We start from the raw sequence: 21,039 nt of genomic DNA, 5'->3' as shown, positions 1-21,039 counted from the left end.
AATCAGGGTTTTAACTCTATCCCATTTCATTTTGTTGGTAAGAGGTTCCAATAGTAAGACACACAAGGGTACTGCTGCATCAAAGCCTGAGCCCAGTCATTGACCTCAAGATGCAAAATCCTCGACTACTCTCTTGGCTAAAAGAGTTTAGTTTTCATGAGAAAGGATTTTCCCTAAATATCTCTGCCCTCCTCTCCCGGCATTAGTTCTCTACATACAAGTGGAACGAATACCTGATCATTAATTTGGGTAAAAGACTTGATGTGGGCAAGCCTAGCCCAGTGCCTTTCTCCCTCTTTCTTCTTCCTCCTTGAAGGCAACCCACTGGTCTGCCCTCCAAGTGTCAAAAGAGTGAAGCAGGGTGGGATGCCTGTATGGCTCAGTGAAGCGTCCGACTTCGGCTCATATCACGATCTCACGGCTCGTGAGTTCAAGCCCCATGTCGGGCTCTGTGCTGACAGCTCAGAGCCCGGCGCCTGCTTCCATTCTGTGTGTCCCTCTCTCTCTGCCCCTCTACCACTCATGCATGCTCGCTCTCTCTCTGTCTCTCTCTCTCAAAAATAAAGCATTAATTTTTTTTTTTTAAATGGAGTGAAGCAGGGTAATAGAGGGGCCTTGCAGCTTTTCAATTCTGCCTCTGACGCACGAATAAGTTCAACAATTCTGGGATGTAGTCGTCGCAAGTAGTGTGTGTGCATGGATTTGGGTGGTAATGGGAATATGGGAGTTGTACACTAAGCCATGTCTTCCAAATAAGTTCTATCGGGAACAAAAGGTTGTATTTTTACCTTGACTATTTGACTACAGTTTTGTCTGAATGCTCAGACAGGGGGAAACAGGGGTGTCGGTTACTGGGCCTTCCCTTCAAATGCCCAGGGACGCTCCTGGTTCTACACAAAGCAGGGACTCTTTATGTTTCAATTCCCAAGAAGGGCACGGTGGGCCACGTGATTTTCCTGACCCAATACGGCAAAGGTGCAAGCATTTAATTATCTGAACCATTTTCATGGTTATTTGAAACTTTCCAAAATTCAAAGAGGGGCACAGAAAATGTGAGACTGGTGTACAATCCTCACCATCAGAATTTAAGTCCAGGGGTACCTGGGTGGTTCAGTCAGTTAGGCGTCCAACTCTTGGTTTCGGCTCAGGTCATGATCTCACGGTTCGTGAGTTTGACCCCTGCATGGGGCTCCACGCTGACAGCATGGAGCCTGCTTGGAATTCTCTCTCTCTCCCTCTCTTTGCCCTTCTCCTGCTCACTCTCTCTGTCTTTCTCTCAAAATAAATAAATAAACTTAATAAAAAAAAAATTTTTAAGAATTTAAGTCCAGACATTTAAGTTATGAAGTGCTAAAATGGCATTTTTTTTTTCCAGAATCATTTTAATGCTATAATCATACTGGTTTCATTCAAAAGAATAATACAGTGATCCATTCCTGTGCAAACAATTTCATACAGGAGAGAAAATATGATACAGTGTAATTATAAAAGAAATGTGTAACACTAATCAAGCTGAATAATTTCTTTGACCCTTGGTTTCCTTATGTTAAATGAGGTGTTGAGTAAGGATTAAATGTGTTAATACAGAATTAATACATGAATGGACACTGTTAGTACCTATAGGGACCAAAATGTGCCACTTTGCCACATTATTTTGAATAAAAGTCACTTAAGAAATAGCCAATCCAAAAAGAACTCTCTGACATGCTGCCCGACTTTTTCTCCAGAAACCAGGAAACAAATCTCCTGTGTGAAAGGCAGCCTCTCAGAACCAGGAGGTAAAGAAACATCCTTATCACCAGGGATAGGACATTTAGAGCTGAGAAAGCTATATAACAACCCTTGTTTCTTTTTACTAATTTACTACCACAGCCCAAAACTTATTCAGAATTCCTTACTAATTGAAGCTCCCAAAGTTCAGTTTTCTTTATCCTGTCAATTCCTCACGGATTTATTGTCTCTTTGTCTGAAAAGCATAAAAATGGCCTGCCTTGGTCATTTCTTTAGGTCTCAATTTCATTATTGGGCCTCTGTGCACACATAGTAAAACTTTGGTTTTACTCCTATTAGTAGGTCTCATGTCAATTTAAGTTTTAAACCAGCTGGAGAATCTTGAAGGGTAGAGGAAGAATTTTTCCTCCCCTACAGTTGCATCCAGGTTCTGTTTTCCAGCTGGTATTCCCATCCTGACTGCTAGGAGTACTGTCTGGGGTAATGGCAGCTGCCTCTTTCCCTGGAAAACTATCCTCAGCTAAATGGGAGTCTCCTCTTGGGGAGACGATGGTCAATAACCAACTGTCTCAGGGGTACAAAGGGCAGTCTCCCTTCCCTCAAAGTGGAAGCAACTGTGTGGAATTCATGCTCCAGAGCACCCTGTGGGAAATCTGTCTACAGCTAAGCTCACACTCTCCCTTAGCTCCCCCACCCCCGATCTGACCTCATCATTCCTATTTCCCTCACACTCCCTTCTCCTATGAGCACTTATCAGTAGATCACTTGTACAGAAATCCTCATCTCAGGTTCTGCAGTTAGGGACTTTAGATGCCATGCAAAGGTCTAGAACTGGCCCATAGAAGGTACCATCATTAAGGTATCATCATTACTGAAATTATTCTTAGGTTAAGCTTCCATCTGTAACCACCATCCCTACAGTCCACAGCTAGTCAATAGTTCAGCTAATATCACTCAACATGATGAGCTATTCCCATAATGAACCAATGATTATCAGTTACCTCAATAGGTCCTACTTGAAAGTCAATGGAGATTTGCTGCTCCCGGATTTCTTTCAGTGCTGCCATAGCAATCCGAATATCATCTAGGTCTTTAATCTGACGATTCAGTTTTTTATTGAATTCTTCAACAAGTGTAAAAATGTTTTCCATCTCACTCCTGTACTTTTTGTTACAGTGACGACCGATGACGACCATCCAGGCCTTTGTCTCAGCAGCCAGAGTGAACTTCAAGTCAGCTGTAAAACCCAAATGTCCACAGTTCAGTTTGAAAAACTTGAACCAGTATGAAAAAACAGAGCACTGCTGTTCACCAATAATAAACACTTTGCAACTTACAGCTTTGTGGTGCATAAAAAAAATTAAACTGGAAAAAGTTAGATTTCCTACTCATCTTTTATTCATTTATTTTATAAAGCTGGTCTTAAAACAACGCGAAACATATTTCAAAAATGCTTTAAAAAGTACATATCAGGGGCGCCTGGGTGGCGCAGTCGGTTAAGCGTCCGACTTCAGCCAGGTCACGATCTCGCGGTCCATGAGTTCGAGCCCCGCGTCGGGCTCTGGGCTGATGGCTCGGAGCCTGGAGCCTGTTTCCGATTCTGTGTCTCCCTCTCTCTCTGCCCCTCCCCCGTTCATGCTCTGTCTCTCTCTGTCCCAAAAATAAATAAAAAACGTTGAAAAAAAAATTAAAAAAAAAAAGTACATATCAAAACCATTGAAGATTAGCCTCAAATGTTTACAATTATTTATTAAAGGAAGGGTACATTTTAATTGCAAATACAACACACTCATTCTCTTTCTCTGAAATAGCATTTATTTTCAAGGTTTAGCAGCAAAGTGTTCAAAATAGTCCAGAATATAGAATTATGCAGAAGGGAATTAAAAACAAATCTACAACTTGGTCTGAAAACTTGAAGCCCATAAAAACTTTAAGACAGCTAGAACTCTCTGGCATACTAATCTACGTAAAGAGACAGAACAATACAGTTGAATTCTGATGACTGTATGAAAGAAAACGAACCAACCTGTGTACAGAGCAATGGCGCCCACACAGATGTACTCCGGCTCGGCGTTAATTTCCTGCTCCAGCTTTTGAAAATAGACAATCTGAGATTCAAATTCAGAAAGCAAGGGGTTTTTTGTAACAACCATCATAATTGTTTCTTCTTTCTCTTTTTGCCAAATATGATTGTAGCGCTTGAAGCAATCCATAGATGTAATAACTTCCTAGAATACAAATAACAGATTTGTGTTCAGAGGGAAGATGTGGAAATGGCATCACGGTATAAGTGAATGTTGCTCAACTGCTGGTGGTTCCCATGGATTTATTAAATGTTTAATTAGTGAGGCACCTGGGTGGCTCAGTTAGTTAAGCGTCCGCCTCTTGATTTCAGCTCAGGTCATGATCTCACGGTTCATGAGTTCAAGTCCTGCATTGGGCTCTGTGATGGCAGTGCAGAGCCTGCTTGAGATTCTCTCTACCTCTCTCTCTGCACCTCCCTGCTCACTCTTCCCCTCTCTCTCAAAGTAAATATAAAATAAAATAAAATAAAATAAAATAAAATAAAATAAAATAAAATAAAATAATAAAATGTTTAATTAGTGAGCTGTTTAATTATTTAAAAATGCCATAGGATTGGTACTAGATACAATATGGGCATAGTAACTCAGGAGTAGTAACAATGAAATTGTTAGCCTTCCTAGCCAAAAGGAGAAGGGGACAATTTCTAGAAACTAGAAAAAGAGAGTCCATGAAGACTTTTGTGGACAAGACCCTCTTGATTGGAGTTGGGTCTTCATTCAAAAACCACAGTTCAGGGGTGCCTGGGTGGCTCAGTCGGTTAAGTGTCCGACTTTGGCTCAGGTCATGATCTCACGGTTCGTAAGTTAGAGAGCCTTGTGTGGGGCTCTGTGCTGACAGCTCAGAGCCTGGAGCCTGCTTCAGATTCTGTGTCTCCTTCTCTCTCTGCCCTACCCCTGCTCATGTTCTCTCTCTCTCTTTCAAAACTAAATTTCAAAAATTTTTTAAAAACCCACAGTTCAAAATCATGCCACAACAGGGGTGCTATGGAAAAAATTATGCTAAGGTCACTCTCTTTCCCCTGTCCCACACCCCCCACCCCCAGCCCCAGACCTCTGCCACGACTCTGTCGTTGGTAAAATCTATTGGAAGCCTCAATGGCAAACTATTAATTTGTTCCATAAGGTCAGAGGGTGGAGATAAGATCTGGAGGGGCAAACAGAATACATCCTGTATCAAACCCCACCTGGCAGATTGCATGAAACCACGTAAAATGTATAAACTCACTGGATTAGAAGTGACGCCTGTGCAATATTAAATCTTCCCATCCAGGAACACAGTATGTGTTTCCAAATCTTCCAATTTTTTTTTTTAATTACATGTTAAGTGTTATGGGAATCTTCATAGAGACTCCAGACACTCTTTATCACGCATATTCCTAGGTATTTTTCAGCGATGTGATTATTGTAAACAGGATCTCTTTTCCACTATTTTTACAACTGGCTATGGACGGCATATAAGTTTTAAAAATTGATTTTTTAATCAACAGTCCTGTTTGCTACAAAGTGTGCTTCTGTAAGATGAACTGGCTCATTCATGTTTGGTAACGAGAGAATGATGTCAACATAATGGGGAGGTGACATTATCAAATGCTATTTTTCCCAGCATGCTGTTCTGTACCAGCTAAAGCAGCCGGCCGCGGAGGGGCGCAATTGTGTGTGCACGCCCCTTCCAGCACTTTTTCCTTTGGGGCCAGTTTGGTCCTGCTTTGTTTTGAGGCTGTTCTCTGCACAGTTCAGCCCGATCTTTGGACATCTAATCCTTGTTTCAACTGTTTCTCACACCACCTTCTACCAAGTTCTGTCACCTTTTAATAGTAAAGCTCTTTATTTACGATACCATTTTTAAATGGGTTAAAATTTTACTATGATTGCCCTTGTTTTTGTAACTACTCGGTTACAAACTTTCCTAGGTTTTGTGTTTCTGCCTCAATTCTGTTTTTCTCATAATCCGTATTGTATTTGATGTGCAACTTTGCAAAACAGTGTTTTCAGGAATGTTTATTGTATGACAGCAGAAATGCCTATAATTACCTTTCAACGAACTCTAACCTCTCATTGGGCCATATTTTTTTTTAGATCAGCCTCTTGGATTTATATAATAGATAATCATATCACCTATAAATAATTAAAGATTTGGCTCCTCATTTCTTATGCGTCTACCTCTTGGGAATCAACTTTTTCTATTGGCTTATATTATAATTTCAGAGATACATCTGCGTGAGAAAAAAATGTTTTAACTGGGATAGAATTTAAAATGCCATTATTTGAAAAAATATAGCATACCAACAGCATTCTAAATGGCCCAGTCACTTAAGTAAAGCTTACCAACCTGCACTAAACCAAATGGCTTCACTCCAATCCCCAAATGCACCGAAAGTGTCCCACATGCCTCGGGTGTAATAGCCGTTGAGACATCCCAGACTTCAATTAAAATTGGAAAGCTAAGCCCGCCACGACTTATCCCAGCCAAAGTGACCCCCTTGCATGGACTGAGATGTTGACATGCACACCCAGAATGAATTGCAACAGTATGTAGACATTCACAAGTGTAGGATGACGTGGAGAATGAATTACAGATTACCAAAGATGCCAAAATATGGGTAGAAATTCCAGAATCCTGAGCTCTTTAAACATCCTAGACTTTATAATATTAAGAACATACCCTACCTAAATACGTTGAGACTCTCATTTATCTTTTCTGACGGTGTCACTCTTTATCAAGTTGGAAATTTTTAAAGTGGAGGTAACCTAGGGCTTAAAGGAAAAATTGCACGAACTGCGGGTGTAGAGCTGAAGCTATTTTTATTGCCAAGGTTATTTAAATTGTTTGGTCCAGCTCATCTTTCCAAGCCAGGCAGTGTTGGAAGTTGGTGGCTAGCCTACGGATCTGCTGAATGTAGGTCAGGTTTACAATCTGATCCAGTCAGCGATGGCAAGAAGAAAAGGGCTGGGATCAGAGGATTTTCCATAGTTGAGCCAGAATCACCCAGAAGGGTCTTTGGCTATAGAGAGCTGATCATGTCTAGTATGATGACGAAGTGTGTAGTTATTCTTCCAGAAACACTATGTCCATCTCGTCAGTCTGGAAAAAGTCCAAGTTATTCTAAGTGCCTAAGATTTGCACCCTTCCTTCGTGTAATATAAAAGCAAATGCGACAGAAATAACACGGAGATAAGCATTTTGTTGTCAGCAGTATGCTAATTTCAACGACTATGCTTACCCTTAGATTTTCATAATAGTGGCTGCTTATATTCAGAGAAAGTAATGAGCTTCATTATTGATTTATTTCATTGTATGTTCCATGATTACTGCAACATTTGGAAATATATCTGAATGTTTATCATCGCCATAAAATACTTACCTTTATCATGCCTACAGAGCTTGATAAACTAAGCACTAGATAAATATTTGTTAAATTGAATTATGTGAACACTGTCCCTAAGGCAAAATTAAATACAGGACCTTCAATATCTTAAGAAAGGAATATTGAAAATGCATAAATGCAAAAGCTTCCAGTTCCCTCAGGAACACATTAAAATTAAACTTAATAATATTTCTTCACATGGTTACAGCAACGGCAGCTCTCAAAATGTTTTCAAACAAATGAAGCTCATTCTATCAGAACCGAGTAATAGAAAAGATATATTTGCTGAGTGACAACTATTCCCTCAACACAAAGAGACATTTTTAAAGAGTCAACAGGTATTGGCGGCAGTGTGAATATAAATTGTGTGTAAGTAGAAGCTGACTTCAGGGTTCTGAATCCTTTTGACAAAAACAGGCTTGCCTGAACAGAAAGGGGGGAGCTGAGAGAGGAACAGGTTGGAAGACAACTTAATCCTAATGTACACCCCTTTCGAGTACAAGTTTGAATTGATAACACCTATTTGCTTTATTTTCCCTATGACCTCGTCTCCGTGTGGTAATACACATACGTTTTCATCTGATAGCTTATGAGATTTACCTCACTACACAAATAGGAAAAATTAAGTATAAGCCTTATTCTGCTTCAGATGATACTAGTCAGTACTGACTAGTACTCACTTGTGCTTTGAATTTTTTAGGTTTATATACTTATTTTGAGAGAGACAGTGAAAGTGCGGGAGGGCCAGAGAGAGAGGGAGAGAAAGAGAATGCCAAGCAGCCTCCACGCTGTCGGCTGCAGAGCCCGATGTGGGGCTCGAAGCCACGAACTGTGAGATCATGACCTGAGCCGAAACCAAGAATCAGACACTTAACTGACTGAGCCACCCGGCACCCCTTAAAATTTTTTAACAGGTTTATTTGTACTAAATCAGTAAATACATAGACTTAAAGCATTAAACAGAACACAACATAAAACATAGGAATAATGGTCCTTTTTCACCTCGCAACCTAGAAAGAAAAAGTTTTAGGTAAATAAACATTTGCTGAGCACATCCAAGATTCCACAGCTCCTCACCAAAGGCACCGTGGGTGAGACCCAGGCTACGTGTAGGACACAAGCTTGTGACATTCACACAAGTACATATTGTAAAGCAAAGGGTTCTGGTGGCAAATCCTTTTGACATACCTTTTTGGTGGAGTTGATGATTGTGCTAAGCACAGAGACTAATTTCACAATCTCTTTGTTATCAGACACATTCTTATAATAGTTCCTGGTTTGCACAGGAATGGGTAAGTTTACAGATGCTATTTCAAAGGTATCTAAAACCAAAAAGAGAGAGAGAGAGAGAGAAATTTATATCAACAGCATAGGGAACATGCTTTAAAAAGATGAAGGGATAGAAATGCAAGCTGGTGCAGCCACTCTGGAAGACAGTATGGAGGTTCCTCACAAAACTAAAAATAGAACTACCCTACGACCCAGCAATTGCACTACTAGGCATTTATCCACGGGATACAGGTGTGCTGTTTCGAAGGGACACATGCACCCCCATGTTTATAGCCGCACTGTCAACAACAGCCAAAGTATGGAAAGAGCCCAAATGTCCATCGATGGATGAATGGATAAAGAAGATGTGGTATATATATATATATATATATATATATATATGCACACACACACACACACACACACACACACACACAATGGAGTATTACTCAGCAATCAAAAAGAATGAAATCTTGCCATTTGCAACTATGTGGATGGAACTGGAGGGTATTATGCTAAGTGAAATTAGTCAGAGAAAGACAAAAATCATATGACTTCACTCACATGAGGACTTTAAGAGACAAAACAGATGAACATAAGGGAAGGGAAACAAAAAGAATATGAAAACAGGGAGGGGGACAAAACAGAAGAGACTCATAAATATGGAGAACAAACTGAGGGTTGCTGGAGAGTTTGGGGGAGGGGGGATGGGCTAAATGCGTAAGGGGCACTAAGGAATCTACTCCTGAAATCATTGTTGCACTATATGCTAACTAATTTGGATGTAAATTTAAAAAAATAAAAAATTAAATTAAAAAAATTAAATAAAAAAATTTTTTAATTAAAAAATTTTTGAAAATAAATAAAATAAAAAGACGAAGGGATTTCTATAAGGAAGAAATTTCTATAAAGTAAGGACCTCTGACAATCTGCTTCTTTGTAAAAAGCAATTGAAAACTTGTCAATATCAATTTTTCAGGACTCTGGACATTACCCAAAGCTTGCAAGAATCCAAATAGTGTTTCTTTATTTAAGAAGAAATGCTAAGGGGCGTCTGAGTGGCTCAGTCAGTTGAGCATCCAACTTCAGCTCAGGTCATGATCTCGCAGTCCGTGAGTTCAAGCCCCATGTTGGGCTCTGTGCTGACAGCTCAGAGCCTGGAGCCTGCTTCGCATACTGTGTCTCCCTCTCTCTCTGCCCCTTCCCCACGATGCTCTGCCTCTCTCTCAAAAATAAATATTTAAAAAATTTTTAATTATAAAAAAAGAAAAAATGCTAAAATCTTGGCAACCATAGTGAATTTCGAGGTGTTTTAACTTCCCTAGGTCCATTGCCCCCTCCTTGGCAATGTGTTTGCCTTGAGAAACACAGCCACAGCTTAGCATCACCCAGGAGCCAGACTGGCTTTGGAGCCCCTCAAGAAGCCCCAGAGAATTGTGACTATTTGATTCATCGTGATGTTCTCTAGAAAAGCCCCATCCAGAGTTTGTCTTTATTTGACTTGACTCAGAATTCACTGAGTAAAAAAACAAAAAAACAAACAAACAAACAAAAACCCTATCACCAAAGCATTTATTAGAAAAAAATGAGCAGTGGGGCGCCTGGGTGGCGCAGTCGGTTAAGCGTCCGACTTCAGCCAGGTCACGATCTCACAGCCCGTGAGTTCGAGCCCCGTGTCGGGCTCTGGGCTGATGGCTCGGAGCCTGTTTCTGATTCTGTGTCTCCCTCTCTCTCTAACCCTCCCCCGTTCATGTTCTCTCTCTGTCCCAAAAATAAATAAACGTTGAAAAAAAAAATTTAAAAAAAAAAAAAGAAAAAAATGAGCAGTAACAATTAACTTCACAGACGCCTGAGACAATGGTACTCGTTGAGATAAGAGGTTGGCCAAAAAAATTAAAGATCTGAGGAATGAGATAGATATCCACAGAGGGTGTTGTAAAGTCGTGATCCCCTGGGGCTCTAAAAGTCATGCATATGTACAGAGCTGTGCACATGCCCAGGAAAGACCTAAAATGCCCTGATCTTTTACTTTGTCTGAACTCAGGGCCTCGCACAATCAGTAAACAAAGGCTAAGGCAGTCCTGAAAACTTCCTGAGCCGTCAGGTGCTCCAGCCAACATACCATCCCCTAGGCGAAGGGTGTAAGACTTACTGGTTCAGAGGATTAAGGAAATCTCTAGGCAATCGTTAGCTGACCATGAAACTAACCAGAAACTCCAGCTGTGCACACCACAGGAAAGGCAAATTCTACAGAATTAGTCCAGGAGAGTCCATAAAGTCAATAAAAGACAAACAGTGACAACAACAACAGACTGGGGACAAGACAGCCAGATTTTCAAAGGTGCCACATTCTATTCTTTAAAATATCAAGTTTTTAACAAAAATAAGAATGGTCAGCCATGCAAAGATACAAAATAGCAGTCCCCACACACAGGAACAACAGCAGTGAATAGAAACTCTACATGAGAAAACCCAACTATTGGAATTACTAGACAAAAATGTGTATATCAGCTGTTATAAATGTGTTCAGGGAATGATAGAAAACCCTAACTAAAGAATTAAAGAAGGGGCACCTGGGTGGCTCAGTCAGTTAAGCCTTCAGTTCTTGATCTCGACTCAGGTCATGATCTTACAAAAGGTTCCTGAGTTTGAGTCCCATATTGGGCTCTGCATTGACAGGGTGGAGCCTGCTTGGAATTCTCTCTCTCTCTCTCTCTCTCTCTCTCTCTCTCTCTCTCTCTCTGCTTCTCTCTCTCTCAAAATAAATAAACTTTAAAAAAAAAAAAGAAAGTGTGAGAATCATGTCTCACAAAATAAAGAATAGCAATAATGAAATAGAAATACAAAAGAGTTGAATGCAAATTCTGAGATCGAGGAGAACATATATGAAATGAGAATTCACAAGAGGGGCTCAACAGATTACAGTCTCTAGAAGAAAAAAATAGTGACCTTGAAAAGAGTTTTCTTAAGACAGAAGACTAGGTTATGGATTTAAGGTATTTCTTCTTTTTTAATGTCCATGTTTAAGATTATAAATTTCCTTCCAAGTGCTTATAACTTGGAACTTATAACTACATTTCATAAGTTCTGGTATTTTGTGTTTTCCTTTGCTTTCGTCCTAAAAGTACTTCCCAATTTCCTTTGTGATTTCTTCTTTGGCTCATTGGTTATTTCAGAGTGTGTTATTTAATTTTTATGTATTTGGGAATTTCCCAAATCTCCTGTAACTGATTTTTACAATACGGTGGGAGAATGTACTTTGCATTATTTGAATCCTTTCAAATTTCATTTCAATACTCTGTAATTCAGCACAATGCCTATAAAAATCACAGCTGCCTTTTTCTGTAGAAATTCACAAGCTGATTCTAAAATTCATATGGAAATACTAGGGACCCAGAATAGTCATCAACAACCTTGAAAAAGGAAAATGTTGGAAGATTCATTTTCCAACTTCAAAACTTACTTCAAAGCTACGGTAACCAAGACAGGGTGGTGCAGAAGATCAATGAAATAAAACCAAGGGTGCAAAAATAAATGCTTACTTTTACATTTATGGTCAATTGATTCTTAACAAAGATCCCAAGAAAATGCAGCTGGGAAAAAACAGTCTTTGCAATAAATGGTACTGTCACAAGTGAATATCCACAGGCAAAAAATGAATTTGAAATCCTATTTCACTCAAAATGGATCACAGGCCAAAATATAACAGTTAAAACTATAAAATATGTTAAAAAAATAAAAAACATAGCAGTAAACCTTCATGACCTTAGGTGAAGCAACAGTTTCTTTTTTTCTTTTTTTTTTTTTCTTTTTTTTTAAGATTTTATTTTTAACCAATCTCTGTACCCAACATGGGGCTCGAACTCATTACCCCAGAGATCAAGAATCACATGCTCCGCCAACTGAACCAGGCAGGTGCCCCACAACTGCTTCTTCTTTTTTTTTTTTTAATGTTTTTATTTATTTTTGAGAGAGAGTGAGAGTGTAAGCAGAGGAGGCGCAGAGAGAGAGGGAGACATAGAATCTGAAGCAGGCTCCAGGCTTTGAGCTGTCAGCACAGAGCCCAACGTGGGGCTCGAACCCACAGACTGCAAGATCATGACCTGAGCTAAAGTAGGAGGCTTCACTGACTGAGCCAACTAGGCGCCCCTGTTTCTTTTTTTCTCTTAAGTTTATTTATTTTGAGAGAGAGAGAGAGAGTACGAGTGAGGGAGGGGCAGAGAGAGAGAAGGAGAGAGAGAATCCCAACCTCTGTCAGCGGGGAGCCCAAAACAGGGCATTGGATGCTTAACAGACTGAGCCACCCAGGCACCCCACCCCCCACAACCCTTTTTTAAATATAAAATCAAAAGCACCACAAAAAAAAAAAAAGCAGCTAAATTGGACTTAATCAAAATTAAAACATCTATACTTTCAAAATACCATTAAGAAAGTGAAAGACAACCCACAGAATGGAGAAAATATTTGCAAATTATCTGATCTTGTATTGAGGTAAATAACTGTTACAGCTCACCAATGAAAAGACAAATAATCCAATATTTTAAAACATGGGCAAAAAATCTGAATAGACATTTCTCCAAACAAGATATACAAATGGCCAAAAACCACGTAAGATGCTCAACATCATTAGTCATTAGGGGAGGGCAAATCTAACCCCCACTGAGGTGCCACTTTACCCCTGCGAGAATGGCTACAACCAAAGCAGACAAGGGCTGGTGAGGGTGCAGGGGGCTTTTGCGGAAGCCTGACACACCGCTGGTGGGGGTGGAAAATGGCACGACTGCTCTGGAAAACAGTTTGGCACGTCCTCAGAATGTTACGCATAAAGTTACCCTGCGGACTCAGCCATGCCACTCCTCGGTACAGACCCAACGGAAAGGAAAACAAAACATGTCTGTACAAAAACTCTACGCAGATGTTCACAGCAGTATTATGCATAAGTGTCCAAAAGCAGAAATAACGCAAATGCTCAACTAACGGATGCATCAGGAAAATGTGGCATGTCCATACAATGGAATATGACTCAGCAATAAAAAGAAATGAAGTACTAACATTTTGCTACCACATGAACCTTGAAAATACCATGCGAGGGGTGCCGGGGTGGCTCAGTCAGTTAAGTGTCTGACTTCGGCTCAGGTCATGATCTCAAGGTTTGTGGGTTCGAGCCCCGCGTCGGGCTCTATGCTGACAGCTCAGAGCCTGGAGCCTGCTTCGGATTCTGTGTCTGACCCTCTCTCTCTGTTCATCCCCCCTGCTTTTGCTCTGTCTTTCTCTCTCTCAAAATAATAAATAAACATTAAAAAAAAATTTTAAGAAAAAGAAAGTGTTATGCTAAATAAAGGAAGTCACAAAAGACCATGTACAGTATGATTCCATTTATATCAAATGTCCAGAGCAAGCAAATCCATAAAGACAAAGTAGGTCGGTGGTTCCCAGGGGCTGGGGGGAGGGGGATGGGGAGTGATAAAAATGGTCTAAAATTAAATAGTGGGTGATGGGCATACAACTCTGTGAATATACTAAAACCACCAAATTGTACACGTTAAAAGGATAAATTCTTAAATAAAGGACACATTTTATGTAAGTTATATCTCAAAACTGTTATTTTTTTCTAATGCAGCTTATTTTTTTAATTCATTTGTCATGACAAACACATACAGGCAACTTTTCATTAAACATTTTTTCTTCTCCATTTTAGACATAATTCATGACTGAGCATATTCTGAGTTTAGAAAATTCTGCATTTTAGACTATTTTAGGAAGTAAAGCAGTGTTTCCAAATAATATAAAAATTGAAGTTAACACAATAACATACGCTTTTTTTTAGCTTCAATAAATACTATTGTAAGTTGTGGGCAACACTGTTCTGAGCTATCTTTCTCTTTCTCAGTGACAGACTATCCCAAAGAGGTACCTGTTTCGGTTTCTTGTGATGGTTAGCTGATTTACCATGCAGGAATATAAATAATAATTGAAAATTACATGGCATCTCCCTTTTGCAGGGTTGCTGTAGAAAGAGTTTGCAGGACTAAAGACAACATTTAATATCGTTAGCAACTGGATATCATATGTTCTCTAATTTTACAGACTATAAATGAAAACCATGAGACATACGGCAAAAATCACAACACATTAGCACAACAGGACACATACTGGGTTAAAATACAAACTATCTCTTAAATGTCAGAAAATATTCATCGCAATGATGACAAGTTTCTCTTTAAACTGTGAGACTAAAGTCTTCCTTGTCCCCCTGTTCTTTTCATTACCAGGGACCAGAAATCAGTGAGGCAGCCATATCTGTGATGTATACACTAAATATATACCATTTATAATGGCGATATTAAAATACGTGGACCTTCATATTATATTAACTTAAAACTGGCTCATAGATTTATATTCCAATCAACACTGATTTAAGAATTGCACGGAGGGAAAATACATTTTAGCTCCATCAATGTTGGTTTTCAATGACTGGTTAAAAAGGACTAAAGGAACATTTACCTTGAGGTTCATTTTCTCCAATTTCAGCATCAGAATCACTGTCTTCATTATTCTGCAAAGCAGCCATCGTTCTTTCCTGCATCTTTTTCTACAAAGTGAAAGGATATTCTTCAGCTCAGCCCCATCCATAACAGAAGAATCTTCCATATGAAATGATTCCTTCACCCACACCCACCTTAGACAACAGCTCGCTGCTCCACTGTCTAATGCCCTTGGTGACATTGACGATGCACTCCACAGCTTTGTTCAGCGTCTGCTGTATGTCTTCCAGGGCAGGGGCCATGGCAATGTTGGGAATGGCCAGAGTGATGTCCGCCCGGAAAATGGGCAGACTGTTCTGCTTCCTCTTCGATGTACTGTTACTGTCTGAGTTAACACAAAAGAGGGAAGCCTTACTATTTTTTATTTAAAATGGGTTTTATTTCATTTTAAGCTGGAAAAATTAAAGCACCTGGAACAATACATAATTGATATATATAATCAGACAAATATTTGGTAGATGAATGAAAACTAACTCGTTTTATCCAACATAACAACAGTTCAGTGGGACCGACGCATTTTCTACTGATGCAAGCCACTGGTGCCCCCTCCATAACGGACACCCACTATGTGGGATCAGGCTTAAATATGTAAACTGTTAGCCAAAATACTGAGAAGGATGCTGTTCACATACCACCATGCCACCAAATTAAATGTTAAATGGAGAATAAGGAAGCAAGGCATGAAGAACAAGAATAACTATCAGAATAAGGCAAAGTCAGAGCACATAACCAGTTGGGAAAATTTCAAATAAAACACCTTTCTACCACAGTGTGTATAATCCAAACTGGGAGCAGTGAAGGAGTGGAGAAGAAATAAGGTGTAACTCACCATTTATAACTAAGGGGCTTTTAAAGTTGCATGTAGGTATAAGTATCAGTATAGCATAGATATATAAATGTGGGGGGGTGTGTGTGCATATGTGTCTGTAACCTTATACAGTTGGAAATACCTGCAATGTATACAGTTGGAAACACATGTGATTTAATATTCAGCATATCAACCAACGCTTGATAAGTTCTAATAATACCCTGGTGTTAAATAAAAGGATTATCTTCCCTTCCAAAGTGAAATAAAGCATAATAAACCATGCTACCAATCAAAAAATCCCTTCAATGTATCCACTGTTACTCATCTACTTTTAATTATTAAAGACGCTTCCCCTTAAACGCCAATATTCAAAATAAATAAAAAGGGTTTATGGGGCGCCTGGGTGGCGCAGTCGGTTAAGCGTCCGACTTCAGCCAGGTCACGATCTCGCGGTCCGGGAGTTCGAGCCCCGCATCGGGCTCTGGGCTGATGGCTCAGAGCCTGGAGCCTGTTTCCGATTCTGTGTCTCCCTCTCTCTCTGCCCCTCCCCCGTTCATGCTCTGTCTCTCTCTGTCCCAAAAATAAATAAACGTTGAAAAAAAAAAATTTAAAAAAAAAAAAAAGGGTTTATTGCCCTATTATTTTTCTATTCTAATTAATATTTTATTTTAATTTTTAATTTAAAATGTAATTGCAGAATGTCTCTAGATTTGATGGATTTTTGTGGCTCATCTGGGAATACAACATGTGTTTCTGAACTGTGCTGAGGACAGGATGATTGTATTAAGAATGAGCAAACTAGCTGGAAAGTAGCAAATTGACCCACAAATAGTAAAAACATTTTCTGTTTTGGAAAGTATGGATTAATAAGACCTACTTCACAGAATTATTGGCATAATCAAAGTTCATAAAGTATAAACTTACACGGAGGCTGTTAGTAAATGGTGGATTTTTTTAAATTATTTACAAATAGCAGGAATATACACACACACAAGCAGCAACCATGCCTGACCCGCCAGTAGGCAAGCTGTGCAGAATTATTACCCCGGAAGTTCACCATGTTGCAGGAATGAATGCGCTTGCGGATGGCCTCCAGTGCGTTTCTTGTAACTTTCAGAAGCGCATCCGTGTTTAGATGGTTAAAATGGGAGAGTAACCCGCAGGCTTCCTCTTCTAATATCTCAGTCTCCTTCTTCTTTCTCAGGATTGTCGCCAAAGGCAAGAGGCCTGCCGGGGCCTTGAGGGATGACGTCAAGGTGTCGGAATTTCCTTCTCTCTTTGCTGTTACAAGATGAGAAGATGGAGGGAGATGGAAAGAAAGAGAACCATCTATCGCAATTGAAGAGATAAGATAAATTACGTGCAAGTTTAATCATACTTAGACGTCAGATTTCCTAGAAAGTGAGGAAGAGGAAACTGGGGCACCACATGGGTTATTGGAGGCCTCTCTGCTCCACAGTGTGAGGAAACAGGAGGAGAGGCCTGAGCTATGGCTGAAAAAGCAAGACGGGGCCTCAGGGACCTGGGTTCTGATGCTCTCTATCAACAGCCATAAAGCCTCGGAGGAATCACTTTCCTTCTCTGCCTGTCAGTGTCCTCATCCCCACGAAAGGTTTGCTTTAGGATAGACAGAGATCCTCTAATGGGAATTCCAATCCGTCATCCATCCTACTCTACTGACAAGGTACATGCTTGTAGAATTTCACAAAAAAAATAATGGGACTAATGACAATAGGCTCAGAATCATAACTTCAGATTTATAAATGTCCTTATAAAATTGGGAGAGCGTTTACAGAAGTGTGAAAGTAACTGACATATAGCAAATGAAATTTTAGTTTTCAGTAATGCCCTTGGACAAGTAAGACCCTTCCATTACCCCATCTCTTACCTGAACTTTCGTTTTTTGAATCAGCGCTATTTACATTAGATACTTTGTCACTTTCTTCTTTGGACAGAACTTCCACATCCAGCAACATATTTATTAGTTCATTCACTGCTTCCTCCACTAATGAGCTTTTAAAATTTAGTACCTGAGCACCATTTACACAAAGGTCCTACCAAAAAAAAAAAAAAAAAAGAAGAAGAAGAAAAACAGTGTCATATTTGTTTATCTAGTTCTTTTTCTTCTAATGTTTATTTATTTTTTGTTTTTTGAGAAAGAGAGACAGAGTGTGAGCAGGAGACGAGCAGAGACAGACTCCAAAGTAGGCTCCAGGTTCTGAGCTGTCAGCACAGAGCCCAACACGGGGCTCAAACTCACAAACCATGAGATCATGATCTGAGCTGAAGTTGGACACTAAACCAACTGAGCCACCCAGGCACCCCTGTTTATCTAACTCTTAAGACCATATCAGTACCAGTAGTAATGCCATAGATTTAGCCTCTAGATTGGATTTTGGCCTCCAATAATGCAGGGCCACACCCCTCACATTAATCCCGGCAGGCATGTAAAAGAATGCATTAAAGATAAGAAGCCAACTTGATCAGCTCAGGTAGACCAAAATTATACTTACTTCTCCAACAGTAAAGAAAACACCTCCAAATGCTTATCATCAGCCTCTCTGTCCATGAAGCTTCCTTTATTTCACATCAGTCTGCTCTAGTCAGCCTTCTTTCTCTCCTCACCTTTGACAATAAGCCATAGTCAGCTCCTAATTAATTTCAGATATTCCACTCCCCTCTCGTGAGATTCCATGTTTCTCAAGAATGAGATTTAACAAATGTAAACTAATAATGATTGGGGCACTATGATCAGTTCTGTAGGGTGATAGATACAGATAGATAGATGATTGATAGATAGATAGATAGATAGATAGATAGATAGATAGATAGATAGAGACAGATGATGTAGACAGTCAGCAATTTACCACCTAGTTGGACAATAAGTCCATGCAATAATAGACCCTGTTAGTTGGTCACAGTCTCTGGTTCCTTTCCAAGGCCCACCATTACTCATCTTGAAACTCTTCTAATGTGCTCATGGACCATCTACTCCAAACGTCAGCTTCACGGCTCATTTACCTCCTCATCACCAATGACCTTCACCTCCACTCTGCTGCTGCAGGGCACATGGCATTTTGATACCATTTACATAGGAACATTCTGATGTGTCCTGAAATAAACTATTAAACTTCTTTATCACCAAATAAAGCATAAAATAAGAACTTCACTCCCAACTCATAACTTCACCCAACTACCAATCTCTATCCCTAGCCTTGAGACAATTATGAAAAAGAGGCAGGTCGGAGATTGGGTAAGGGATGAGATAGAGTTAGTACCATCTAGTAACAAGTAGAGACTCCAGCACCAAAATTCCTGGGTTCAGATCCTAGTTCTGGGAAATCTTTGACTCCCAATCTGAAAATTAAGTGGTGATTATCATAGAACCTACCTTATGTTATTGGGAATATTCCATAAGCTAATGTATGTAAAATACTAGAATAGTGCCTGGCACAAAGTAAGTACTCAGGAAGTGTTTGTTTTTATTACTGGTCAGCAAAGCACACATAACCACAGGACCTACATTTGCCAAACTTGCTAATCTCATTCCATATAAATGAGCTCCTTATTTTCTGAGAGCACTAATATTTTTTAGAGTCTGTATCCTAAATCCTTTCACTGTACACACCCTTTCCTAATGACTTGCTTTCTCACTTCAACCATTCTTTCAGCAATATCCTTACCTCCATCACTCCCTCAGCCTTCCACTGCCGCAGCCCGGAGAAGCCCAGCCCACATGAACCAGGTAACCAACCCTTTCCACTTGCATAGACAAGTCAAGGCAACGCACGTACTTGGCACTGGGAATGTGGTCCCCAAATTCAGTCAGGCCCCTAATGCCACCCAGAATCATTCTACAGGACTACAGTCACATTCTTCTACCAGGCCCCATAATAGCTGTATCCTCAAATCTTTACACTGTCCTCTTCCATATACTCAGCCAGTGACCTTGATTTTTACAGCACAAAGCAAATAAAGGCCAAGAGGTGGGGACTGACCCAAATCCCTGACCCCATGCCCTCACCCAGAAGATAAACTGGCCTCTATCATTAACCCCTTATCCTTTTTCAGTGAATGCGGTATGTCCCCTTCTGTTTAAGAATAATCACACAACGTGAGTTCTAAATCACAGACTCCCCTGCTTCCCAGACACCATACTTACTAGCCGTTCCCTTCCTCCTTCCCCCTCAGCATAAGAACATACTCGGTGAACTTTAACGCAACATCTTCCTCCAGCTACCATAACAAGTTTCTGCCTCAGGGCACTTATTGTTCCCTGTGCCTGGAATTGTCTTCCCCAAAGTTATTCCCAAGGCTTTCTCCCTCATTTCCTCTGCTCAAATGTAATAGCAGAAGTCATCCCTGTCCATCAACATAAATCACAACTGTCTATCAGATACTCCTTTTCTTCATTACCCTTTTAGTTTTTTTCCACTGAGCTTATCACCTCCTAACTTGTTGGGTTACTGGCTTTTTTGTTTATTTGCTCTTCTGAATCCTGAACTTGAAAACGGGCTCCATTGGGGCGCCTGGGTGGCGCAGTCGGTTAAGCGTCCGACTTCAGCCAGGTCACGATCTCGCAGTCCGTGGGTTCGAGCCCCGCGTCGGGCTCTGGGCTGATGGCTCAGAGCCTGGAGCCTGTTTCCATTCTGTGTCTCCCTCTCTCTCTGCCCCTCCCCCGTTCATGCTCTGTCTCTCTCTGTCCCAAAAATAAATAAACGTTGAAAAAAAAAATTAAAAAAAAAAAAAAAAAAAGAAAACGGGCTCCATGAAGGCAGGGATTTCATCTGTCTTGCTCATTACTGTATCCCCAAGTAAATAAATTCTGGGGCGTCTGGGTGGTTCAGCTGGTTAAGCCTCCGACTCTTGGTTTCGGCTCAGGTCATGATCTTACAGTTTTTGGAATCGAGCCGTGTGTTGGGCTCTGCGCTGACAGCATGGAGCCTGCTTGGGATTCTCTCTCTCCCCGTCTCTCTGTCCCTCCCTCACTCGTGAGCATGCACGCATTCTCTCTCTCTCACTCTCTCTCAAAATAAATAAACTTTTTTAAAAAAGCAAACAAATTCAAGAGAAAGCATTCACTTCATCGGTAATCACTCATTTTGGTAAGCAAAATGCAAATTAAGATTAGGTTCTATGATTTTGCTACTTAAACTGAAATGAATAAGTTATAATAACTTCAAATTATTTATTTCAATAAATTTATTATATTTTATTTATAATAAATGTGTTGTTTT

General features: G+C 40.1%; 1 protein-coding gene across 1 annotated transcript in view; it reads right to left on the bottom strand.

Moving 5' to 3' along the window:
- DNAH5 (dynein axonemal heavy chain 5) overlaps nt 1-21,039 on the bottom strand; it is a 229,815-nt gene that overhangs the window by 163,650 nt on the left and 45,126 nt on the right. Inside the window, exons 18-24 of the mRNA XM_043574233.1 lie at nt 17,691-17,856; nt 16,847-17,083; nt 15,129-15,319; nt 14,954-15,041; nt 8,369-8,502; nt 3,758-3,959; nt 2,733-2,968 (exon numbers count right to left, since the gene is read on the bottom strand). Coding sequence (XP_043430168.1) covers nt 2,733-2,968; nt 3,758-3,959; nt 8,369-8,502; nt 14,954-15,041; nt 15,129-15,319; nt 16,847-17,083; nt 17,691-17,856 — 1,254 coding nt within the window. The remainder of the gene's footprint in view (nt 1-2,732; nt 2,969-3,757; nt 3,960-8,368; nt 8,503-14,953; nt 15,042-15,128; nt 15,320-16,846; nt 17,084-17,690; nt 17,857-21,039) is intronic.

This window comes from Prionailurus bengalensis, chromosome A1, assembly GCF_016509475.1.
Source record: "Prionailurus bengalensis isolate Pbe53 chromosome A1, Fcat_Pben_1.1_paternal_pri, whole genome shotgun sequence".
Taxonomy (NCBI): domain Eukaryota; kingdom Metazoa; phylum Chordata; class Mammalia; order Carnivora; family Felidae; genus Prionailurus; species Prionailurus bengalensis.
The sequence above is the reverse complement of the archived record's forward strand: the minus strand, read 5'-3'. Positions and strand labels throughout refer to the sequence as shown.